At 35.6% G+C, this 27,159-nt stretch overlaps 1 protein-coding gene across 1 annotated transcript; it reads right to left on the bottom strand.

The window, feature by feature from the left end:
- Window positions 1-12,499: 12,499 nt before the first annotated feature.
- Window positions 12,500-26,589, bottom strand: LOC127550609 (zinc finger protein 501-like). Its single transcript, XM_051979703.1, has 6 exons — window positions 26,276-26,589; window positions 25,429-25,542; window positions 22,445-22,516; window positions 18,206-18,332; window positions 17,764-17,859; window positions 12,500-15,310 (listed from the first exon to the last, which is right to left on the bottom strand). Exons 3-6 carry the CDS (start codon window positions 22,475-22,477, stop codon window positions 14,055-14,057), a joined length of 1,512 nt encoding a protein of 503 aa, XP_051835663.1. The 5' UTR covers window positions 22,478-22,516; window positions 25,429-25,542; window positions 26,276-26,589; the 3' UTR covers window positions 12,500-14,054.
- Between the last annotated feature and the right edge of the window lie 570 nt (window positions 26,590-27,159).

A 27,159-nucleotide genomic window follows, 5' to 3' on the forward strand; every position in this document is an offset into this window, starting at 1 on the left:
GAATTGAGTCAGGAAAATCCTTGGCATACCATTGTCATAAAATCTAGGTGCATTATCTCCATCCTGGATAATTCCTCCTCCATTTGAGTATTGCCCCTCCCCTTGCTGTCTCCTGTCCTCGACCTTCTTATCCTGACCCTCATCCTGTCCTAAGTTACGGTCCTCTCCTGGAATTATGGCTTGTCCACTGACCCACTGTCTGTCCTCAACCCCCTTATCTGTCTTGTGTACTCAGGCCATATATCCTGTTTAGCTTAAAAAAAAAAATCCTATAAAAGATTCCTGCCTCAGTTGCTCAGGACCGGATGATTTCTGAACATGAGTTCGATTTGGTCAGTTAACAACTCTCCACAATTAAAATATTAAAAACTAATCTCTGTCTTGCCTCAGTTTTTCTGGAATCACAGCATCATAGAATTTAGAACTGGCAATGATTTAGCCAACCCCAACTTCCTCTATTTGTATTTGAGGAAAATGAGGTCCAGAAAGGTTTTTAGCCAGCAGGTATTGCTGCCTAATTGCTCCCGAGTTCCCCAGACCAGCAGCTGGTTCTCGTGTCATTGAAGGATTCCCTTAAGCGTGCTGCTCCTGAGGACCACTTTGGAAAGTGAAAGTCACTGAACACTCGCCCTTCCTCTAGGTCATTTCAGGGTAACAATAGACTTCAGGGCCACTGGAAGGAGGGAGAAATCTCTTGGTCTTGGTCTCCCTCGTAGCTACAGGAGGCAAGCACCACCTGTGGCTGCCAGAGGCTCCCGACTGGTTGGAAGGGCGTGTTGTTTCCCGCTGCTTGCTCCGCTGTGCGCCCGTACACAAATGAGTAGTCACACTGGTGTTCTTGCCCCGGTAATTGGGGATATAAAACGTTCTGACGCTCTGAGCCTGGAACTTGGCTCCTTTTGTAAAAGGGAGGGCAGTAGAGGGGCGGGTGGATGGAGCAGCAGGTTTGAATGACCACAACTTCGGGGTGAAATCCTGCCCTGCCACTCTGACTTCCCCTCCCGAGCCTCTGAAGGGGTGCGGGTCCTGGGGTGCGGCAGACTCATCCAGCGGACCTCCAGTCCCGCCTCAAACACTTACTGTGTCTGTGTCACCCTGAACAGGCCTTTAACTCTCTGCCTCAAGTCTTTCATCTGTAAAAGTAATTGGGGAAAGAAATAGCAAACCCAAACTCCAAATTAGGGCACAGAGTGTGGAATATGACTGAAAAGACTCAACAAAAACGAAGGGTAGGAAAAGGTGTGCTCTGAGCACCAACAGCTATAGATTCCACGTTCCTCTGCAGGAGGAGAGCCCTGCAGACAAGTGTGTCCTAGATACTTCATAGCTGGCATTTAAAAGGCACAGCCCTTTAAATTTTGTGAGGCGCTTTAAAATATTGGCTCATTTTATTCTCACAACAACCTTGGAGAGGTAGTTGCCATTATAAAGAGGAATAATGAGAGATCATTTTGACCATATATTATGGGTAGTCACACTGCTCTCCAGTCAGACTGCAAATGCTCACTTTGTATCTAGATCACCGAGGAGTCACACTTCCTTCCACAGAGAGCAAATGGGCATTGTATTTTTGTAGCCAAGCTGTTACACACTTGATTCCAAGTTCTGTTGGTCTATCTATCTATCCTCTCTTCTCTCCCCCCCAGCTTCCAAAAACAAAACAAAACAAAACAAAAACCACCCAAAAGCAAACAATAAAAACAAATGACAAAAAACAGAACAGAACAGAACAGAACCCCAAACCCCAAATGATAAATGGTTTCTCTTCCCAGGTAAGATAGAACATGTAATTTGGACACAGTCAAGGTTTAAATCTATGGTCTTGGTTTTTGTAATTTGTTGTTTTGATATGTCCAATGTTCAGGATGCCATTGCGCTCAAGCAAAAAGCACAGACTTGAGAGAGGAGAGGGAGGAAAGGGAAAGGAGAGAGCATCCCAACCAAATGACCAGAACCAGATAACAGTCTGATCCCTTTCTACACTTAAATCAACAGAAACCCAGTTGTAGCACAATGACAAGATAATTTTCTGGGGAAACTTCTGAGGACTTACCTTCATTCTTTTTTTTTTAAATTAAAGCTTTTTATTTTTCAAAACATATGCATGGATAATTCTGCAACATTAGCATTTGCAAAACCTTGTGTTCCATTTCCCCCACCCCCACCCCTGACTTCCACCTTTCTCCCCTAGATGGCAAGTACTCCAATATATGTTAAACATGATAGAAATATATGTTAAATCCAACATATACATACATATTTATACAATTATTTTGCTGTGCAAGAAAAATCAAATCAAACCAGAAAAAAGAAGAAAACAAAATACAAGCAAACAACACAAAGAATGAGAATGTTATGTTGTGAGCCACACTCAGTTCCCACAGTTCTCTCTTTGGGTATAGATGACTCTTTTGATCATAAGGTCATTGGGACTGGCATCAATCATTTAATTGTCGGAAAGAATCACATTGATCATAATTGATCATCATATAATATTGATGTTGCCATGTACAAAGGCCTCCTGGTTCTGCTCATTTCACTTTGCATCAATTCATGGAAGTCTTTCCAGATCTCTCTGAAATCCTCCTCCTGATTGTTTCTTATAGAACAATAATATTTCCTAACATTCATATACTATAACTCATTCAGCCATTGATGGGCATCCACTCAGTTTCCAGTTTCTTGCCACTGCAAAACATTTGCAAACAGGGCAAACATTTTTGCACATGTGGGTCCCTTTCCCTCCTTTAAGATCTCTATGGGATATAATCCCAGTAGTAATACTGCTGGATCAAAGGGTATGCACAGATTGATAGCTCTTTGGGCATAGTTCCAAATTGCTCTCCAGAAGGGTTGGATCCATTCACAACTCCACCAACAATGCATCAGTGACCCAGATTTCCCACATCCCCTCCAACATTGGTCATTATCTTTTCCTGTCACCTTAGCCAATCTGAAATGTGTGTAATTTATCTTCATTCTTTTGTCCCAAACCTGGGGTTACTTTATCCATCCTTTTTTCCAAGTCCAAGGACATTGAAGTCAGAATAGTTTTAAAATTTATAAACCCAGCACTACACAGTACTTTGCATATAATAGGGTAGCTATTTACAATACCTCCCCAATAAAAATTAGAAAGCCAGTATGCATAAACTTGAAACTTTTTTTTTTGACCTGATTTAGCTCACTGCAGGGAAGGCTCAAAGCCTAATTAAAAATACTTGGGAGCAAAAGCAACAAAGAAAAGATAGTCAGAGCTGGCACTAGTCCCCAGGCTATAGGAAGAAAAGAGGAAATTATTCTGGAGTGAGACTACCCTCAGACTCAACAAATAATTTTCCTACCAGGGAGCAGAAGTTCACAGGTTCCATTGAAAGAGGATAGATAGATTCTTGCTCAGTTTCAGATGGCTGATTTTTCATCTTTAATAAGCAAGAAGATTTTAGGTCACGTAGGGGAAAAGGTCTGGCTGACCAGGTGGAATGTAGGAATTCCAAGAAAATGTCAAGGTGCATGTGTGGGCAAGGGAAGGTTTTAGTGCTCAGAACAGAGGCAACATGTCACAATAAGACTAATAAGTTTCAGGGAAATTTATAAGATCCAGGGTTTTTTTTTCCCTATTAAGAGGAGGGACTTAGTAAATCTATGCTGAAATGAATTATAATTGTTCTATCATTGTTCTGGAAGTGACAATACCTGACTACTTCAGAGTGAACCAGAACAGAATCAAGATAGTTATATAGAATGCTCAGTTGTGAAACCATTCTTGTAATTAAATCCTCATGTTGTTGATTCAATAATAATAGCAAGAATTTCTATAGTGCTTCAAAATTTGCAAAGAACTTTATATCACTTATTTCATTTGGTCCTCACAGCAACTGTATGAAGTAAATGCTATTATTATCTTTATCTTCTAGATTAGAAAACTAAGGCTAGCTCAGAGTCACACAGCTGGTGTTTGATACAGTATTTGAACTCACATTTTCCTGACTCCAATATATATTTTCAGGTCAATGAGAAGGCAAGATATATGATACCATTACACATATTTAGTCACATAAAACATTTATGTTTTATTTTCCTGAGAAAAATAATGGGATATGTTTCAATTTACAAACTGAGTCCATTGGTTCTTCATTTGGAAGTGGATCATGACATCTTTGTAGTTATGTGGATTATTGTATTAATCTAAGAGTTACTAAGTCTTTCACAAGATATATTTCTTAAAATATTCTGTGTAGATTGGTCTAGTTCTGCTCATTTTACTTTGTAACTTTTATTACTTTGTAATGTTTGGGCTAGATTTCTGGAGGTCCTTGGGACCATCCTTGATCTTAGTGCAGGAGGCAAGGAGAGCCACCAGGAGGATGGTCAAAAATGAAATGTCTCATTTCTAGTTCCCTCAGTCCTTAAATACCCTATTAAAATTACATCATTACAGCACACTGAATATGTGTGAACTAGAGAACCATTACATCACCATCCTATGTAGGTATGTATTAGTATGTATATTAAAGAACCATCATCTCATCAATTCCACTGAGTTAACACCTTGTTATAAGTATTCTTGTTTCGAGTATATTTCTCCAGAGTTCCTACCTACAAAAGTCCATATAGACCTTCCTTGTTGTTTGCCTTTCTTTTTCAAAAAGGACCAAGAATCCTAGAAAAGTGGTGTCTTGACTTGCAAGTGATTTGGATTTGAATGAAAAAAAGCTGTGCAAAGTCATTGGCTTTACTGTCTCCAGAGTCATCAGAGTCCATTGGCAAGACATAGGTCAAGAAGACTAACAATGACTCTGTATAGGTCTTCCTAGGTTTTTCTGAAATCATTCCTTTTATTGTTTCTCACAGCACAGTCATAATCTATCACACATAACATAACTTATTCTCTAGTTCCTCAGTTGAGGGATATCCCCTCAGTTTCCAATTCTTTGCCATCACAAAAAGAACTGCTATAAATATTTTTGCACATATGTATTCTTTTCCTTTTCATTTGATTTCTTTGGGTATAGATCTAGTGGTAGTATTGCTGGGCCAAAGAATATGCAATTTTATAGCCTTTTGGACATAGTTCCAAACTATTTTCCAGAATAGTTAAATTATTTATTATACTTATTTCCCCATATTTCCTCTAGTATTTTTCATCTTCCTTTTGTCTCATATTAGCCAATCTGATGGGTGTGAGATGTTTAATTTGTTGTTTTTCTAATTTATTTTTTAGTTGCATGTCCTCATCTGTTCTTTTTGTATTATTGATGTGTGTGTGTTAAATTTTGTAGTAAGTACTCTTTTGGCTGCATTCTAAATAGTTTAGCATGTTTTCTATTTATTTAGCATGTATTCTATTTATTGATATTATATAATATATATTATGTATATAATATTGATATTAGCATGTATTCTACTTAATGAAATTCAATGTTTCTATAATTTGTGCTTTGACCCACTCATTCTTTAGGATTAGATTATTTAGTTTCCAATTCATTTTTAATCCATTTTACAAACTCTTTATTGATAGTAATTTTTATTGCAGTATGGTCTGGAAGAGGTATTTATTATCTTTGATTTTCTACATTTGTTTTTATGAGTTTTATGTGAAGATTGCCATATACAACTGAGAAAAAGATGTATTTCTTTCTATTCCTATTCTATATTCTCCAGAGGACTATTATTTCTGAATTTTCTTCATTTCTTTAACTTCTTTTTTATTTTATAGTTAAATTTATTTATATCCTAGAGGAATTGTCTATCCCCAACCAGAATGATTTTTACTGTTTTCTTCTGTAATTCAATTAGCTTATCTTTCAAAAATTTAGATGTTATGCCATTTGGTGCATGTTTATTATTGATATGAATCCATTGTCTATAGTACCTTTCAGTAAAATGTAATTTTCTTGACAATCTTTTAATTTTGTCTATATTTACTTTTGTTTTGTCTGAGATCATGATCTCCCCCACTTAAACAATCTATCATATTTCATTTTAAGTTAAAAAGGGGGAGATTCTGGTTTGTGATCTCATAGTACTTAAATTCTTGTGCTTAAATATCAAATTTTCTATACAGCTTTGTGTTGGAATACTTACTAACTGCTAACTAATTAGAGTTGATCTAATCTTACAAGAAGATGTTTTGGGCAGAACCTGAAACAAGGTACTAAGTAGAACTAATTAATACAAGGCTTGTGTTCACACCTTTACTCATTGGAGTTCAATGGGTTCACACCTCCCTTGAAGCTCATAGCCAGAGAGCACTATGGGAGAAAACCCACAATCCCTCTCTTGAGCATAAATAGAGCTTCAATGGGCCAGTCGAGGTTCTTCAGAGGAAGAAGCTACAAGTCGAGATTTCACCGGAATGACATGAAGAGCGGTGCTGGCTCTGGAGGCTGAAGAAAGCAGAGACAGAAGCAAAGGACAAAGCGGCAAGAGCTCTTGGAACCAAGCAGAGAGATAGGCCTCTAAGCTAACCGGGCTATATTGGAGATAATAAAAGATCTGAACTTTTATCACCTGGCTGCGCTTTGAGAAGAAAAAGCTCACCACATTTTGGCGCCCAAACAGGGACCAATTCAGATCCATCTGAACTAGATCACAACAGCTTTGGTCTTTTCATCAGGAATTCTTTAAAGTCCTCTTTTTCATTAGTGGTCCATTTACTCTTCACATCCTTCCCCCTCCATTAGGATTATAATCAGTTTTGGTGGGTTACTTATTCTTGGTAAAATAGTTTAATTGGCTAGATGTAGGACTAGGTCTAGCTCAACATGGTCAGGATTAGCTGAAATCTTTTAGGTGTAAGCTAAATGCTTTATTTAAGCTACATTTTGGTTATCCAAGTGCACTTTCCAGTATACTTACCATGTTACGACTTTTCTCCTCTTTTTGGCGTATTCTTATTAGGTATTTGAAGTTACTTTATTGAGGAGGGTGATGGGTGATGTATACTTAGCTTCTCTGCCTTCCAGAATATGATATTCTAAGTACTCTGTTTCTTTAAGATGGTGGTTGATAAAGCTTGTGTGATACTGATTGTGCCTCCAAAATATTTGAATTCTTTCTAATTACTTTCAGTATTTTTTTTTCTTTGACCTGGAAGCTCTCAAATTTGACCATAATATTCCTGGAAGTTTTCATTTTGGGATCTCTTTCAGAAAATCTTTTTTTCCCCCATTTCTCCTTTGTCTTCTGTTTCTAAGATGTCTAGTCACTTTTTCCTCATAATTTCTTGAAATACAACATCTGAAATCCCTTTTTTTAAAATAATGGCTTTCAGGTAAGCAATAATTCTTAAAAGAGCTCTCCTCAATCTATTTTCTGGCTCAATTATTTTTGCTATGAGATTTTTTTTCTCATTTTTTCAATTTTTTGACTTTTTTCTTAATGTATCATGGACTTATTAGCATCCACTTGATCAATTTTAATTGTTAACTTTCTTCATTGAAGTTTTGTACCCTTTTTACTATTTGATCAATCCCAGTTGTTAAGGGGTTCTTTTCTTATTTTTTAATCCCTCTATTATCTCTGATGGAGTAATTTCTTTAATATTTTTTTGTGCCTCTTTTGCCAAACTTTATTTTTTTCATAATTTTCTTGCATTGTTTTCATTTATTTTCCTAATTTTTCTCTATTACTCTTATTTGATTTAAAAAATATTTTTACTTTAAAAAAATTCTTTTTCTTGTCTAGAAATTCCTGTTGGGTACTAGACAATGGAGCTGCCAAATGGTACCCAATCTTGTGCTCAGTGTTAGCATAAAGGTCCCACTTGAATTTATTTCTAACCAAAATTAGTCTCTAATCATTGATTACTCCAGATGCTGCTACTGCCATTACAACTCCATTGGCCTATAGCCAAAAACATTTCCCCCTGCCATGCTTCAGGCAAGCCCCACTTCAATGTCTTGAGACTTGTTTTTCTGTCCTAGATGGCCTTGGACTGAAACAAAAAATGACCCATCATGACTTTTTGTTGGTAATACTGATCAGAAGTAAGTTTGATATGCTCCTTAAAAAAAAAAGTTATTTAGAAGAATTAGTTGGAAGATCTTGGAAAAATTGTTCACTTTATTCTCCCATTCTGCCCCTTCTCTATTTTCCTTTTTTGTCATGCTAGCCAATCTGATGTACCATGAGGTAGAGTCTCAGAGATGTTTTAATTTCCATTTCTTTGTATTAGTGCTTTGAAACACTTTTTCATATAGATGTGAGTAACACAGGTAGCAATTTTCTTTGAAAATTGACTGGCCTTATCCATTGACAGTTTTAAAAAGATGGCTCTTATTCTATTAGGAAAAAACTTCCTACAATGATTCCTTGCTTTCTTCTGGGAGTGTGGGATGTGGGGGTTTCCCTTCTAATTTTAACTACAATGACTTTGTTTATGCAGAAACTTTAATCAGATTGTTCATTTTATTTTCTGTGATTCCATTCATTATGTAATCAGAATTCTTTCCTTATGGATAATTGAGAAAGGCAATTCCTTTCTTGCTCCTTAAATTTAATATAAATGTTACATCTAGGTCATATGTCTATTTGGAACTTTCCTTGGTATATGATGAAATGTTGGTCTAAATCTAATTTCTGCCAAAATAAATTTAGTTGTTTTGTCAAATTACTCAGATAATTGTTTTTGGATTTATTGTACAACATTGTGCTGCTCTAATTCACGTGCATCTATATAACTGTGTGCCTATTATATCCCAGTAATTAACTCTTCTACGTTTTAATGAGTAATCATTGTGATGATTTTACAGCCTAGTTTCAGGTCTGTAGAATGGTCCCTTTTTCCTTTTTATTCTCTTTGAAATTTTTGACCTTTTGGCTATGAAACTATATATAACTTTTGATCCAGCAGCCTCCTAAAAGAAAAAGATTATGAAAGAGGGAAAAGGAGCTACATGTGAAAACAAAGTTTGCAGCATTTTGTGGTAGCAAGGAATTGGAATTTGAGTGGATGCCTATTAATTAGGGAATGGCTGAAGAAATTGTGGTATCTGAATATAATGGAGTACTTTTGTTCTGTAAAAATGATGAATAGGCCTGGAGAAACTTACATGAATTGATGCTGAGTAAAGTGAACAGAACCAGAATATTGTACACAGTAATAACAAAATTGTGTAATGATCAACTATGACAGACTTGGCTCTTCTCAGCAACACAGTGATCAAAGATAATTCCAATAGATCTGGGATGAAAGATGCCATCCACTCCAGAAAGAACTATAGAGATTGAACGTGGGGTAAAGCATACTCTCTCTCTCTTTCATATATATATATATATATATGTATTTATGTGTGTGTGTGTGTATATATATATATATGTATGTATGTATTGTACATGAATAATTTGTTTCAGATTGCTTGGTATCTTGGGTAGGGAAGGAGGGGAAAAACTTTAACTCAGAATCTTACAAAAGTGACTGCTTAAAATTACATATCTTTATATGCAATTGGAAAAAATATTAAGCAAAAACAAAAACAAAAAACAAAACACCCCCCGCAAACACAAACACACAAAAAATTTTTGTACAAACAAACTAATGCAGAAAAGAGAAGGAAAGTGATAAACTGGGAAAACATTTTTACATTCATAGGTTCTGATAAAGACCTTATTTCTAAAATATATAGAGAAATGACTCAAATTTATAAGAATTCAAGCCATTCTCCAGTTGATAAGCAGTCAAAGGATATGAACAGACAATTTTTAGATGAAGAAATTGAAACTTTCTAGTCATATAAGGTGCTCCAAATCACTATTGATCAAAGAAATGCAAATTAAGACAACTCTGAAATACTCTGATTGATAGCCAATCTGACAGGTGTATAGTAGTATCTCAAAAATGACTGGAAAAGATAATGATGAATGTTGGAGGGGATACGGAAAAACTGGGACACTAATACATTGTTGATGGAACGGTGAACGGATCCAACTATTCTAATGAGCATTTTCAAACTATGCCCAGAGTTATCAAACTATGCATACCTTTTGATCCAGCAATGTTTCTTCTGGGCTTATATCCCAAAGAGATTTTAAAGGAAGGAAAGGGACCCACATGTGCAAAAGATATTTATGGCAGCCCTTTTTATAGTGACAAGAAACTAGAAACTGAGTGGATGTCTATCAGTACATGGATGTTATGGAATATTATTGTTCTATAAGAAATGATTAGCAGGATGATTTCAGAGAGGCCTGGAGAGACTTAACATGCGCTGATGCCAAGAGAAATGAGCAGAACCAGGAGACCATTATAAATGACAAGAAGATTAAACGATGATCAATTCTATTGGACGTGATTCTCTTCACCAATGAGATGATTCAAATCAGTTCCAATTGTTCAGTGATGAAGAGAGCCATCTATACCCAGAGAGAGGATTGTGGGTACTAAGTGTGGACCACAACATAGCCTTTATATTGTTTGCTTGGCTTTCGTTTTTTCACTTTTTCCTTCTTGATTAGATTTCTCTTGTGCAGCAAGATAACTGTATAACTATGTATACATATATTGAATTTAACATATATTTTAACATATTTGACATGTACTACCTGTCATCTACGGGAGGAGGTGAGGGGAAGGAGGGTAAATTTGGAACAAAAGTTTTGCAAGAGTCAATGTTGAAAAATTACCCATACATATGCTTTGTAAATAAAAAGCTTTAATTAAAAAAACAAACAAAAAATGACCTTTTATTACTTCTTTTTCCTCCAGGTCTACAACAATCCTTGGATAGTTTGGTATTGAATTAAATGTTAATAGCACTATTACCTAAAAAGTAATGTCATTTAAAAATTGACATCCCAAGCATAAACTATTATCTCCAATATTTCCTCCTGTAATGTTTTGTAGTTATTTATATAGTACCCATGTGTTTTGATAGATGGACTTCTAAATAGCTTATATAATGTATTTTGAATAGACTTTTGGGGGAAAATATGTATTCTACTTTGTTAATTTACCAAAAAAAAAAAAATGATGGGAGTCATGTGGATTTATTTTATATCATACTTTGCTAAAGATGTTTCAATTATTTTTAGTTGATCATCTAGGATTCTTTAGGTAGATTCACGAAAACACCCTATTCCCCCCAATTATTTTCTTTGTAAGCATTTATACCAACCTGTTCCAGCTCTCTTCTGTTAGTCATTCTCTCAGTTGGAAATGCCCATTGGACGCCTTTGTTTTCTTGGGCCTCTTCCTAAGCAAATTTAAACTTTATCCTATTGCTCATTTTGAATTGAAGTTGCTCATAATTATTACATTAGCCTTCTGTCGAGAATTTTAAAAGTTGGGCAGCTAGGTGGTGCAGTGGATAGAGCACCAACCCTGAAGTCAGAAGGACCCGAGTTCAAATTTGAGTTCAGATACTTAACACTTCCTAGCTGTGTGACCCTGGGCAAGTCACTTAACCCCTATTACCTCAACAACAACAACAAAAAGTGAATTGGTCAGTGGCAGATAGGTGGCACAGTGGATAGAATATCAGCCCTGGAATCAGGAGGACCAGAGTTCAAATTTGATCTGACGCGTAACATATATAGCTGTGACCCTGGGCAAGTTACTTAACCCCAATTGCCTCCCAAACAAAAAAGAAAAAAAAATAGGTATTCTAAATCAGTGTTACCCTGGCTTACATGTTATATGTCCTGCTTGGCAAGTTAGGTGTGTGTTTGCTGATTAAAATGGTTTTCAGGCTCTTTTGGTCTCCTAATTGATGTTTGATTTGCATTAGTTTAAAAAATAAATCTACATTAAATTCCATGCTTGGTGTCAATGATTTTTCCCTCATTCCATTTTTGGAATATAAATTAACGTGTTTATGCTGAGCAGATTTAATTGTATTAACAAATTCTTTAATTTTTCCTCCAGTTTTGTATTTTGATTTTTGCTCTAATGACCCAACAGTCTGAATATAAACAATTTAGAAATGATCCCATTAGTCATTTCCTGTCAAAATATTCTATTAAAAAAAAGTTATTTCATGATATAAACATAAACACATCTTTTTCCCTCAAAATATTATAGATATGAGGCTTCAGTATTATATGTCTTTATCTTCTTTATTGATGGATCATATGTATCAAGATGGGTTTGGGGTTTTTTTTTTTTTTTTCCAATCACCTTTATTTACTTCTATCCCCTTATTACTGATGTATCAAAGTATAATTTAATTTAGAAACAGGGATTCTTAAGCTCATGTCCATGAATTTAAATATATTTTTATGTCCATATAGATGTAATTTTTATATTATTTTATATACATAAAAGCAATATTCTGTAGCCCAAGTAGAGGTCAATTGACAACCAAAGGGATCCATCACCCATCACCACTTATTCAGAATTATGAACATTTGATTTAGAGGCTCTAGTGTGTACATAGGCCCTTATGTCTTTTTTACTTCTTTATTCTCTGCCCTTAACATAAACAATACTATATGGATCAAATATTTCAGGAAACACCTTGCTACCTTTGGGAACAGAGTAAAACTAATTCTGCATCAATTTCTCTAATTTCCTCTCAAGGAAGACTTGAAAATCATTCTTTTATTTCACTGAAATTTTTTATACTGGTCATGTCAACACCAACAAAACTAAGTTCCTTCTGTAAATGTTTACTCATTAGTTATCATAAAAATGACTCACATTTAGAATGTCCACGGCCAAGTTAAATTTATTGATGCTTAAAATTTGTGATTTTTAGTATTCTTTCCTCTTTTCCCACATTCTTCCACCATCACTATAGTAGAGGTCACCCTTCATTTTTGTTTCATGGATTGCCAAGGCCAGAAAGTTCATCAAGTAGCAATCTCTTAGTGGTGAACAATGCGTGTTTAGCTATACTAGCTTTTAGAAAGCATTCTTACTGTGACTGCTCACTGTTAAAACTTAAATTCAATTTATTCTGCTATTTGAAACTTTTCTTTTGCTGTTAATATCACCAAAGGGAATGAAATCCATCTTATTCTGCCATATTTACTTGCACTCCTAAAATTAACCATAAATTCCTGAGTCTAATGAAAAGGTGACATATATCTCAGCCCTTTCACACCACCATCTTTTCAGTGTTTTGTGTTTGCTAAGAAATGGGTATGTATGCACACTTGGAAACAATATGCAAGTATAACTATGAAAGAGTACTACTTAGTCACACTAGACTAAGCTAGATACTAGATGTTATCTAAACTTTAAATAAAGATTCCTCTGCCTGGCTTAGCCCATGACTTCTACAGACCTGGATATTTCCTCCCTAAAAAACATTTTCTTTAGTTTACAGAAGAGAATGAAGTCTATCCTTCAAGAAAGGTGCCAATTAATTTGAGCTCACCAAGATGAGCACAATGATACAAGTTCATTCATCGGCTTACAATTTGCAGTTCATTCTCGGCCAACAAAATATGACTCCCAATTATTTTTATGTAACAATATGGCTAAAAATAATATTGTCCCTACCTCAAAGAGATTATAAAATAATTATCACATAAAATTCAAGTTTTTCCTTTTACCTCAAAAGAGGGATAAATTGATCCAATAATCAATTCACTCCCCAAATTCAAAATTTTCTTTAGTTTGTTAGTGTTTTATCAATTTATATAGTTTAGCTTGGATTTGGTAAGATGTATTACATATAGCTCATTAAATAAAATCTGTTACTTCTATAAAAAGTTCAGATCAGTTTTGTCAGAAATGTAATTTCCAATTTGTATTATACCTATGTGAACAAAAAATTTGGCTTATATTTTTGTTTATATCACAGTTTTTCAATGATCATGACTCAGATGTGAAAATTATATTTGCTCATTTCCATTGTTCTCAAAGGTTCTTATTAAATTACATTGTTTTCTTAAAGGAATGACATTTATTTGTTTTAGTAGTTTTGTTTTTTTAATAATGCCTCAAATATCTGTTTATCATTTTCCTCTGTAGAATAGCACATATTTCAGATACACTCAATCTGGAAGCTTCTGGATAGTAGCCAAAATGTATAAAAGAGAGAAATGAGAAATGAAATCGTAAAAAGGACTTTTTTGTAAAAGCTCTTTTTCCTTTGTTCACATGGCTATTCTCCACTGTGCCGTTTTTGATGTCTAATGTAGGCCGCACTATAACTGAAAGCTTTTCCACATTCGGTACACTGAAAAGATTTCTTTCTAGTATTTCTCTGACTTGGGGTAAGGTATGAAATTTGACCGGGAGTTTTCCCAGATTCATAGGATTTGTCTTTATTATGTATCCTTTCATGTCGAGTAAGGCATGTTCTATAGGCAAAGGCTTTCCCACACTCAATACATTTGTAAGGTTTCACTTTAGAATGGATTCTCTGATGTTGCACAAGATTTTCTTCCAGCCTATAAGTTTTTTCACATTTATCACATTTATAAGGTCTCTCTCCAGTATGAAGTTTCTGGTGTCTTTTGAGGAATGGAGTTCCACTGAAGGCTTTCCCACATTCATTACATTTATAGGGTCTCTCTCCAGTGTGCCTTCTGTAATGCTGTTTAAATTGTGTCCGACCAGTGAAAGCTCTTCCACAGATATTACATTTATAGGGCCTCTCTCCAGTATGGATTCTCCGATGTTGGTTGAGTGATGATCTCTGTTTGAAGGCCTTCCCACATTCTTTACAAACATATGGATTCTCTCCAGTATGAATCCTCTGATGTCCAGTAAGGAATGAAATTCTACTAAAGGCTTTTCCACATTCATTACACTTATGGGGTTTTTCTCCAGTATGAATTTTCTGATGTTGATTGAGGATTGAACGCAACCTAAATGTTCTCCCACATTCATTACATTTATAGGGTTTTTCTCCAGTATGGATTCTCTGATGTAACGTAAGATATACATATAACCTGAAAGTTAGTCCACATTCATAACATTTATAAGGTCTCTCTCCAGTGTGAATTCGTTGATGTTGAACAAGGGATGAAGGGTGACGGAAAGTTTTCTTACACTCACTACATGTATAGGGATCACCTCTAATATGAACTTTCCGATGCTGAGTAAGGTGTGCATTCTGGTTGAAAGTCTTTCCACATTCATTGCATTGATAGGGTTTTTCTCCAGTATGAATTCTCTGATGTAATTTAAGATGTGCAGTTCTGTTAAAGGCTTTCCCACATTCATTACATTTATGAGGTTTCTCTCCAGTATAAATGTTCTGATTTAGGGCATGGTGGGTCTGCTGTAAAAATGATTTTTCATAGCCATTAATTTCAGTGTATTTCTTCTCTGTACAAGTTCTCTGGTGTTTAATTAGACGAGAAATATGTTTGAAATTTTTTTCACATGTATCACATTTATGATATCTTTCTCCTGTAAGAATAAAAAATGAATTCAGATTAAAGCATTTTCAAATTCCAATTAAAATCAAGAACCTTCTTCTCCCCTGCTTATTTTCTTATGAATTAATGCCCTTGTCTTCAAATTTCTCTCTCATATACTCTACCTAAGCAAAAAATGTCTAAAAAGAGAGTTGTCCAAAAATAGGGCAACCTAAGCATAAGTTACCTATCACTGCAGGTCTTTGAGATGTTAAATATTAGGAATGTCATAAAGAGATGTATGCTTCAAAAAGAGCCTAGGAAAGATAACCACTAGGGTACCATCTAACTCTTAAGATTCCATGACTTTCAGTACTGATTAGAGAAATGCAAATTAAGACGACTCTGAGATACCACTATACACTTGTCAGATTGGCTAAGATGACAGGAAAAGATAGTGACCAATGTTGGAGGGGATGTGGGAAAACTGGGACACTGATGCATTTTTGGGGAACTGTGAACGGATCCAACCATTCTGAAGAGGAGTTTAGAACTATACTTTAAAAGTTATCAACCTGTGCATACCCTTTGATCCATCAGTGTTACTACTGGGCTTACATCCCAGAGATTTCTTAAAGGAGGGAAAGGGACCTTATGTGCAAAAATATTTGTGGCAGCTCTCTTTGTAGTGGCCAGAAATTGGAAACCGAGTGGATGCCCATCAATTGGAAAATAGCTGAATAAATTGTGGTATATAAATGTTATGGAATATTATTGTTCTGTAAGAAATGACCAGCAGGATGAATACAGAGAGGCTTAGAGAGACTTACATGAAGTGATGGTGAGTGAAATGAGCAGAACCAGGAGATCATTATATACTTCAACAACAATACTTATGAGGATGTATTCTGATGGAAGTGGCTATCTTTGACAAAGAGAAGATCCAATTCAGTTCATGTGATCAAAGATGGACAGAATCAGCTACACCCAGAGAAGGAACACTGGGAAATGAATGTGGACTACTTGCATTTTTATTTTTCTTCCCAGGTTATTTTTACCTTCTGAATCCAATTTTTCTTGTGCAACAAGAGAACTGTATAGATCTGCACACATATATTGTATCTAAGATATACTTTAACATGTTTAACATGTATGAGACTGCCTGCCATCTAGGGGATGGGATGGAGGGGGTGGAGGGAGGGAAGGGAAAAGTTGGAACAGAAGTAAGTACAAGAGACAATGTTGTAAAAATTACCCATGCATATGTTCTGTCAATAAAAAGCTATTAAAAAAAATTCCATGATTTTATTTATAGCAAAACACACACACACACACACACTACAGTATTCTAAGGCATTTTTCTTGCAATGCTGTGAAACACCTGGAGGTGGAACAATGAACTCTAAAACTTCCACCTAAGGAAACAGCTCAGCTCAAAACATTTCCTCATTTCTTATCTGGTTAATTTATTTTAGGAATTCTCTGACTTTTCCAGCATACCCTAATGATCCGTACCTTTCCCACCAATGTCCTCCTTTATTTGTCTTTTCCCATTAGATTTAAGTTCCTTGAAGGCAAAGGCTGTCTTTCTTTTTAAAAATTTCTATCCCTAGCACTTAGTAAGAATGTCTTGTATGTAGCTGGTGCTTAATAAATACTGAGACAGATAGTGAAATTATTCTTTCCTGACATACATCTCTTTTTTATAGTTGAGGAAAAGTGAGATTCAAACAAGTTAAATTAAGCTGACCATAGTATGTATCTAGAAGTTAAATTAAGTGCAAAATTAGATTATAAAGCTTACATGAACATGGAATGAGGCAATTCATGTAGCCTTTTAGGAGAATCAGGCAGCAAAAGGAATAAAAGAAAATGGCAGGAACCAATGAATAAGGAGAAACTGAAGATCAAAGGGAATAATCAGAAGATGAAGGTCAATAGAAAAACAATAAAGGATAAAAGTCAGAATATAGGGAAGGAGTTAGAATTAGGAAAAAAGGACACCTCTGAAACTTGAGAGATGCACTGAAAGACAAAGAAAAAAAAAACATTTAAGAGGAACATGATGGTGGCCTTCAAATATTTGGAAGGGGGTTTTATGAAGGGGTATTTAGTATCCTCCTTCTTTATTCCAAAAGGGAAAATTAGTTCAATATAATAAAACTCTTAAATAAAGCTGTGCAAAAAAGAGGATTTTCTACTTTTGCAATGTAATAGGTACTATACCAATGATCAATATTCAACAATCAATATTCAAACAATGACTTGATAATTATCAGCTAAATACCTAGAGAAAGAATTCCTATGTGTGGCAAACTGTACTGGAAAATATCTAAGATCCCTTCCAATTCTAAGAGACTATGCAATTAAAGTATAAAAACACAAATCAAATGAATTTGATCTTTAATAGAACTGGGGAGCTCTGAACGTTACCCAACTAACACAAGATACTAACCCCTCATGAAGATTAGTGATTCCTTTTCTACCTAATTCTTACTCACTCACCTGGACAAATGACTCTTGGGATTTCTCTCTTCACCATCCAGGGCTCTTTCCCTTGTTCTAACAAGAAGATCACTTCTGGTTTAGAAACTTGAGTTCCTATTCACAGGGAAAAGACAAAGAGTTTGGACATTTTGTAATAGGACACAGTACTATCCCAGGATGAAGTCCTACAGATTAGTTTTCAGGACTTCTGAAAGATGAAAAAAACTGCAGGATCATGGAGTCAATGAAATTATTCCCATTTTAATTTAACATTAGGCATTTTTCACATGGGAATGAATAGTAGGAATAACCTGTTTTTAGGACTACAAAGTGTTAAAGATCCTTATTTCAGATCTCTAAGATTCAGGCTTAAGTTAAACATTTTATAAGACTCTATTACTTTTTAAAAAGTGAGAAAAAGGAATATTGCAAGTCATAAAAAACGTCGTCCTTATCTTACCTAGTGAGATTATATTCCTGTAGTTTTCCAACATTACATCTTTGTAAAGGTCTCTTTGATCAACATCTAGTTCCTCCCATTCCTCCCAGGTGAAGTCCACAGCCACGTCCTTGAATGTCACAGATTCCTGAAATGGCCAAATACAGTTATTTAGCATGAGCTTACTTCTCCCCTTACTCCGGAATAGTGGAGGAAATTGGAAATCTCACACGATATAGATAAGATTTACAAGAAAATGTTCTGATTATGTTTAGAATTCTCAATCTTTCAAACCAAGTGTTAATTTATTACTATATTGCATGTATAGTACTGTACAAGATTTTGGCACTTAAAAAAAAAAAAGGTACCCTTAAGGAGTCTTATAAATGAAGAAAATTTAGAAACATGACACAATTTTAAAAATATAGGAAAGTGCTTAAAAATTTTAAATAAGTGCCTAAAAGAGTAGAAAAAATACTGAAGCTGACTGATGATATAAAACTTCAGAGGATTTTATATTCTTAGTCTAAATTAGTTTAAGGTTCTCAACTCTTATGCAATATATAAAGTGTCTCTGTAGCTGACAGCTAGCTGTCCAGCCCATATTTAAACTCTCTTGATGACGAGACAAATTACTCCAAAAGGCACCTATTCCAATTAAGCTGTGATTAATTTTTTTCTTCCATTGATATGAATTGGGCATTTATATAACATATTTAGCAAATTCCATCCTCTGGTGCCCACAGAATAACTAATTTGTCAGCTACTTTTGTCAACACACTTCTTAAAATGTATATTTTAAACTCAACATCTTATTTGAAACATGATCAGAAGAACTGCCATCTCTTCCACTAATGTAAACTAAGAATGAATTAGCTTTGGGGATACCATGTCACTGGTACAGCTATATTACGCTTAGATATGTAAAACTTTAAACAACTTAAGTTAGTTGTCATGCTTATTCTCTTCTGAGGTTATTTGGATAGCTAACTTTTTTTTTTAACTTATATTCAGAATTGTACATCTGTCCACATTAAATTGGTCTATTATTCTAGTCTGCCAAATTATGTATTCTTGAATCTTGATTCCAGGGCATATTAGAAAATACATTGATTGTAACTTTAAATTCCTGCTATGCTATTTATTTTATGACTTCGGTAACTCCCTTCAGCTCTCTGGACTTTAGTTTCCTTATACTTAAAATGAAAAATGGGCTAGATAATCTTCAAGATTCCATTCTAGTTCTAAATCCTATGATCTGATGTTATCTGCTCTATTCTCAGTGTATAACCTCAGGTTTACAACATTTTTAAACCAAATTTTTAGGGGCAGAATCTTCCAATATATGACTAAAGAGTTACCACCAAGTTCACTGTGAAGGAAATCTATGAGAATGAAAATATACTGAAAACACTCATCAAAAAAGATTCAACATTTGGACATTAAAAAAATAAAATAAATTGATGGAAGTGGATTTCTTTGACAAAGAGACTTGAGTTTCAATTGATAAATGACGGACAAAAGCAGCTACACCCAAAGAAAGAACACTGGGAAACGAATGTGAACTATCTGCATTTTTGTTTTTCTTCCCGGGTTATTTATACCTTCTGAATCCAATTCTCCCTATGCAACAAGAGAACTGTTCGGTTCTGCAAACATATATTGTATCTAGGATATACTGCAACATATCCAACATATAAAGGACTGCTTGCCATCTAGGGGAGGGGGTGGAGGGAGGGAGGGAAAAAAAAAATCGGAACAGAAACGAGTGTCAACATAAAGTAATTATTAAATAAAAATTAAAAAATAAAATAAAATAAAAATGCCAGAACAACAAACTAAGTTAAAATGAATATGATCAAGATTTTAAAATGTACTTATAATTAGGTGGGTTTCAGTTTGGTTAAATTTAATTGGTTAGATATAAAGAATCATTAAAAAAAAAGATATTAGACAATTGGGATGCACTATGTAATACAACAATATCATTCTGTTTTTATTTTATTTCCTAGATATTGTTGTCCCAAGGGCCTGAAGGTCAGTATTTGGATAAAAACAGGTTTTGGTTACTAAGGGAAAGAAGAAGAAGGCATGAAAAAATAGATTATGATCCAAAATGAGATTTCAGAATTCCTGAACATGGAGGTAGTACATTTATGGGTGACAGCAAGATGAAAAGTATGATCACATTTGTGTGTAGCTGAGGTGGGGTACAGAAGTAGGTAATGGTAAATAAGGAGAGGAACTGAGTGATGAGGATGTTGAGGGAAAGTGAATACACACACACACACACACACAAAATTTAAGTCACGTATGTTTAAGTCCACGAGTATGAGAGCAGGTCTTAGAGAGGAAAGAAAAATTGTCAGCCAGGTATAGAATTCATTGAGAATTTACTGAGGAAGGCAGGAAGTCATCTTGAAGTGTGTAGACAAATGCTATGGATTTTGATTGGATAGAGGATATGGACTTGAAAGGACAAGTTACTCAATGAATAAGGAGCAAAGAGTATTCCAACTCCCCTGTCTTTATCAATAAGTTGAGGGGAATGACTGAGGTGCAGCTAGTACTAGGATTATGTTCAGTTCTCAAATATTATCCTAGACTGCATTTCAAGATATCTTTTCCTATTCAAAATTTTTATGTTACCTAAAATTTTAGAGCAGTCATATCTGGCTGCTTTCATTAGAAAATATGTAACATTACACATTTCTCTCTCCAAGCTAGAAATGGCTCGGATGTAGATTAAAGTTATACTAAACTGTTTCTGGAAGACTGGTACTTAAATGCAGAATACAGTAATAGTAATAATATATTTTCTTCAACATGATGTTGTCAGAAGTTCAAGTGAAGAAATCAAGAATGCTTAAGCTGGAAAACAAAAGCCTTAACTGGGGAGGAGAATATAATAGTTGTTTTCAAGTATTTGAATGATTGCCACATGACACAAAAATTAGAGTTGTTTTGGGTGCCACAAAAGGCAGAACTAGGGATATGACGGAGTTGGGGAATTTGATACTAATGTAAAGAAAAAAATTGTCCAGAAGTGAAACAGGCTGTAGATTAGGAGTTATTAGGTTTACTTTCAAAGGAGATCTTCCAGATCGATGATGGGTAGGATACTGCAAAAGTCATAACCACTCAGAAATTATATTTGACCCATCAGGGCCCTCCTTCCAATTGTATATTCTTTTTTTTATATCCAACCTTTGAAAATTTAGGTCTTTTTAAGAAGTGACACTTTAGTGTGAAAACAAGTAATAAACTAAGTACCATCATATCTTTTTATTATGTGAGACTGTAAAAAAACCATGCATCTAACTATCACTGGAAGGAGATACCCTTAGAATCTGGTTTCCTTGTCAGGAACATGTAAATATCCAGCTTTCAGAAAAATACCAACAAATTCCCACCTGAGACTTCCAGGACAATTTTGGTAAGGCCATGTCATATGAATCATGGACAATGGATACTTTGATAGGAATCATAGCCATCCCCTGGTACTCTTAAAGACAGGAGAGTGTTCAGACATTTAAAATATGAATATGAATATGAATACCTTTTTACAGTGGACGTAGTATTACTTAGAGATAATTATGGGACAGTGAAAGGGACACTGGTCTGAGAATTGAAAGATATGACCTCAAGTCCCAGCTCCAACACAATTAGCTATGTGGCCCTGACTAATTCACTTACTCTCTTCTCTACAAATGGTAATACATACTATGCTTCATCAGGTTATTATGGGGAAATAAACTGTAAACTTAAAGGGCTAAATCCTTTACTGATTTAGTTTCTATTACTTTTATATACTTTGGGATTCACTCTAGGCACAGATTAATGCTTGCCACTGAGGTCACTATTATACCATTTGGAAAGCTTCACCTCATTCTTGATTATTAATCACTTTTATCTCTTTTTTCTAAGAGACATTTCCTTCCATTAACACAACTTAATCATATCACATGATTGCTTCCTTTTTGAGAATACTAGAGGCTTTTAAATTTTTTTGCAGGATAAATTCTAAACTAGCGGCTATTCAAGGCCTTATTCAACAAAATTAGTGTCATCACTTTCTAACATGACCTCTTCCACAAGTATGTTCATTTCTTCCACAAGCCTATTAATGCTTCAAACATCTGAGGGAAAACATTGGAATGTCTTTGTTTAAAAAAACAAATTCAAGTACAAAAGAAGTAAATGTTTTACTCCCTAAGACTTTTAAGTGGCATTTTAGGAAGAAATGAAATTTTAACTCACCTGGGATCCAGCTGTCAGGAATACAGAGGACATTCCTTCCTCTTTAATGCTCCCCTTTTGGGGGAGAAAATCCTGAAAAGGAAGAATTGGAGACAAGAAAGGAACATATGGAAGGCTATCCTGACTAGTTTAGAACCCTTCACATATGAGTTGAAAGCAATTGCAATGCTCTGCACAAGGAAGTCAAAGAAGTTTCAGAACCATTTCACTCTACTGAAACTGCTCTCTTTAAGGTTACTAAGACTCTTTTATTCAATTCATTTTCTACCAGATGCCTTTCAACTACTTCATCTCAGATGCTCTTAACTTTCTTGACTTGTGTCATTGCTCTCTTATTCTTTTTCCTAACTGACTGCTCCTCAATCACCAACTGGATTATCTATTTCTTACCCAAGATTCTGTACTTTTTTTAATCTTCTGATGATCTGATATTCATTCCTATCAATATAACATCTCATAAACTGTTTTTGCCTTTAACTTCTCTATTTCTGTTAATAGTACTATCATCCTCCTTGGCTATCCAAGTACCAAATTTTGAAGTCATCTCTGACTCTTTTACCAACCTGTCACCAAGTTTTATTAATTCTATTTCAATGATATCTCTCAACTTTGTTCTGTCTTTCCATTCATAATAGAACTACCTTCCACTTCCCAACCTATTTTTTAGATTCACATCATCTCTTGCCTAGACTACTACAATAGACTCTTAACTAGTCTTCCTGACTCTAGCACGTCCCTGACTCCTACCCATTCTTCACATAGTTGACAAAATAACTTAATGCAGAGAACTGATCTGCCACTCTGCTCCAAAACTTCCAAAGGCTCCCTATTAGGATAGAGATAAAATAGAAACTTTTTAGTCTGGCAACAATTGTAAACATCAAGACATATAGAGAAGTGGAAAAGTGATATATATTTTGTTAGAAGACACCAGGATTCAAATCCCCATCCTGGCAGACTTTTGTCTCTGGGCAAGTCATCTTTCTTGGAGAAATGTTTCTATAACAATATTATTTCTATTACAAGAGAAACTTCATAGGATTCCTGTGAAAATGTTCTATCTATATAATCCTAAATAAATGTGATTATCTTGCCTTCTACTTACTTTCCTAGACTTATTTCATTTTATTCTTTACTCATTCTAAATTTCAGCCAAATTACATATCCAACTCTTTTCTGTTCTCATCCAGACCATCCACCATGCATCTCCTTTACTAATTACTGAAAATAGATTTCCCTTCCTCCCCAACATTCAGCTCTCCTGTTACCTTTATAGTACCTGGCAAATAGTAGACATGTCCAAAAAAAAGCTTGCTGAGAAAACTCTTTTCTCAAATTTTCCTAGGTCACTATGCTACATTTCACATAGACTTTAATAATAGAGGCATGCTCTCTAGTTGCCATTTCATCTTGATCTTCTCTAGAAAAGTTTCAGCTTTTTAATGTCCTTCATAAAATGTGATATCTAGAATTAAGCACAACAATCCAGATGTGATCTGATCAGCTCAGAGATAAAATACTACCACAATCTCTCAAATTCTAGATATTATACTTCTTAATACAGTTCAGTACTGAAGTAGGTTTTTAGATTGTCATGTTGTACTGTAAACTCATTTGGTATTCACTATTCAATAAAACATTCAAGTCTTTTTCTCCAGACCTTGCATCTAGCTATCTACCATTTTTAAAATTACCTGTAAAGTTTTTTAAAACTCATGCATATTATTTTACATTTATTCCTATTTATTTCCCCACAATATTTTTTTGTCATAAGATCATTTCTTACTGATCCCTAATTTGTCCCTATCATATACCTTATATTATAATTATTTGAGCATAAATCACATCCCCTTTTAGGTCCATCTATTTGGAGGTTATCTAATCAAAGTTTGTTATTTTCAAGATGAGAAAAGAGCTCAATGAGGCTAAGCAACTTTCTTAAGATCAAAGTGGCAATGTTGAGATTTAAAACCAAGTCATATGACTCTAACTCTTTCTTCCTATTATACCACACTGCAAATCAGATTTGCCTAATGCCTTGACTATTTTTCATTTTTTCTATGCCAAGCACACACTGTCATTTGCATATAACTTTTTGCATCCTCCTACCTTTCTCAATATATTGTGAAGTTTGAAGTACTTATTTTTTGCATCTTGGTAACTTCTTTATTTAATGACAATATTCTAATTCCCCTGGTTAACTCAAAAAATTTACAAGCAAGTTATTTAGTTCTTTGGAGAAAACAGTTTTATAAAGAATAAAATTGTTTATAGCAGATCATCAGTATGGCCTAATGCAGTGACAGATAACTTGATTTGATATTTCTAGATTCTAGTCTGGCTTTTTGCTATTAACAATGAAGATTTTTTAAAAAGCAAATACTTCTCAGAGCCTATCACCCCTTTATAATGGGAGGGATAATGCTTACCTAAAGGTTTCTCAACAGGAAACAAATTATACAAAAATGAAAGAAAAGTGGCAGGGAAACCAACTAGGAAATAATAGTGTGTATGTGGAGAGTAAAGGACATTAGCTGGCGAAAGAAAGATAATACATCTGTATTAGCTAATCATGAGGCCAATTTTCCATACCTCACTTTAGGCATCCCTCTTCCTCTTTCCAGCCCAAAGCGGAGAACTCACCTCTCAGACCCAAGATTAAAAATTCCCAGCCATTCTTTTTTGTAATTTTAATTTCTTTCCTAAAGAATGTGTCAAGATCCTTCAATTACCCTCTCCCAAATATTTCTTAAGACTGTGACATTCACATTTAGTTGTGACAACTTCTGATTTTCCCAGGTAGGACACTTGGGAATTGTTCATCAGAAGCAGGTCCTTCCTCTCAGTCTCTAAGGCTCAGCCCCAAAACCAAAAATCTCCTGATTGGACGGATTCTTCCTTCAGCTTCAAACGAAGCTAAGGGCCCAGGGGCATTCTGAAACTCAGATTTCTATCTCCCCAGCAGACAACCCTCCCTTTGGTACCTCAGGCAGAGTCCCGATTTTCCCCAAGCTGTCAGTTGGGTAGAGACAGGAAGAATCAACAAGAGGGGACAGAGTAGCTTCTATTCCAGAGTTCTTCAGAAATGGCAAGTTGTCCTGCATGTACAAATGGCATAAGATGCATTTCATTCATTAGGTATCTTGGACATCCAATAAATTCAAGTTCTCTTCTGACAAACACAGATCCACAGGAAGAACCCCCCGGGCTTTTCAACAGAATCCAACCAAGTACTCCAAACTGGAAACTTATTTGCAGGACTGAAACTTAATAATTTTAAAATTATATGTTTTACTGGAGACGGGGCTGCGGAGGATTCTGAGGTTGTATTCGATCAACCAAGAGAACCATTAGCTCCTACAAAGCACTTTTCCCGTAAAAGGAGGAACTGCAACGACGAAAACGGGTCAGTCGCGTATTTAGGGCAGAGCACTACACTTGTTCTTTGTAATAAATATATCGAGAAAAAGACAATCATCGATCAAGAAAGGATCGGTTCAAGTTCTTTCCCTTCTCACGCCCTTATAGTAGCGAGGATCAAACAACTAGCCGCTTCACCCACCGCCCCCGAACCCCTAGCAGGTCCAAAACTGAGGTTCAGACCTCACTCAGTTTGGGAAGAGAGAGTACGGAAGCCCTGGCATAGCCCCAAGCCGAAGGTCAGGGTTCCGCACATGCGCAAAAAGGAACCCCACCCCCCACCCCTCCCCTACGCCCGCCCCGCGCTCCGGCAGTCACATCTCCATCCTCCATCCCTCATCACCTACGCCCGAGGCTCCGGCTGTTCCAGCCACAGAGACTCAAAGACAAAACACTAAGGTCTCTAAATACCTGGGCTTTGGGCCTTGGGTCCGCTCTGGCCTCACAGAAAAAACGTGTCTTGAAGCCGACAATCGCTTTCCATGATGGCAGAAGGACTGCGCGCGCACTTAAGGGGCGTCGAAGTTGCGCATGCGTGCTGATAAACCTTCGCTTTATAATGCCTAGAACGCTCTCTAACTCTTTGCACTCTTGTAAAGGCTCTTTTCTTATAGGTCTCTGCAGAGAGACAAGATCTCCCGCACTAATGGGCGGGGCACTGAAGGGCGAGGAAGTACTCCGAAGTGGCAGCTGTTCGGCTGCATTCTGTACATGCAGGAGCTGGGCCCGGATTTAGCCGTGTGTTTAGAGGGGAAATCATTGTTGAATGCTACTTTCTACAGACTACTGGGGTGACAAGGTAAAAAATGAATGTAAATAATAAAGAAGGGATGAATAGAAACCCTTTAGCAAATCAGTCATTGTAAGTGGCCGACACTGCTAAAGGCTAGAAACCACTTCCTCAGCTAATCTTTTTGTTTTGGCTGTTTGGTCTTGGGCCTGTGATCCTGTCCTAATAGTACATCTGGGAAAGGTGCCTAGTCCCTATTCCGCAAAGTACAAGTCATCATCACACATTATTTTGTTTAGTGTTCTTGAATACATATAACTAGCAGAATTGGGTACATTTGCACCTCCACGCTTCAGAGATCTCAGATACCAGAAGAAAAGATCTATTTGTCTCAGACAGCAATGATAACTGGTGGAAGCAAACTCTGTGATTGCCAGTTCCAACAGCAACACAGAGAAGAAAAGACAGTTTATCTCTAAATCCCAAACAATTTCCATATTATGTCTAATTAGCCACTTGAAATTTAGGTTGGGATGGAATAGTGAGGGCCAACTGATATTGGTTA

The sequence above is a fragment of the Antechinus flavipes genome, chromosome 2 (assembly GCF_016432865.1).
Source record: "Antechinus flavipes isolate AdamAnt ecotype Samford, QLD, Australia chromosome 2, AdamAnt_v2, whole genome shotgun sequence".
Lineage (NCBI taxonomy): Eukaryota > Metazoa > Chordata > Mammalia > Dasyuromorphia > Dasyuridae > Antechinus > Antechinus flavipes.

Coding starts and splice junctions, on each gene's coding strand:
- LOC127550609 (XM_051979703.1), bottom strand. CDS start 22,477: ATGTCCTCTGTATTCCTGACAGCTGGATCCCAG. Junction 17,860..18,205: donor CAGGAATATAATCTCACTAG/GTAAGATAAGGA, acceptor CCCTGTGAATAG/GAACTCAAGTTTCTAAACCA. Junction 15,311..17,763: donor CCCAAGAGTCATTTGTCCAG/GTGAGTGAGTAA, acceptor TTATTCTTACAG/GAGAAAGATATCATAAATGT.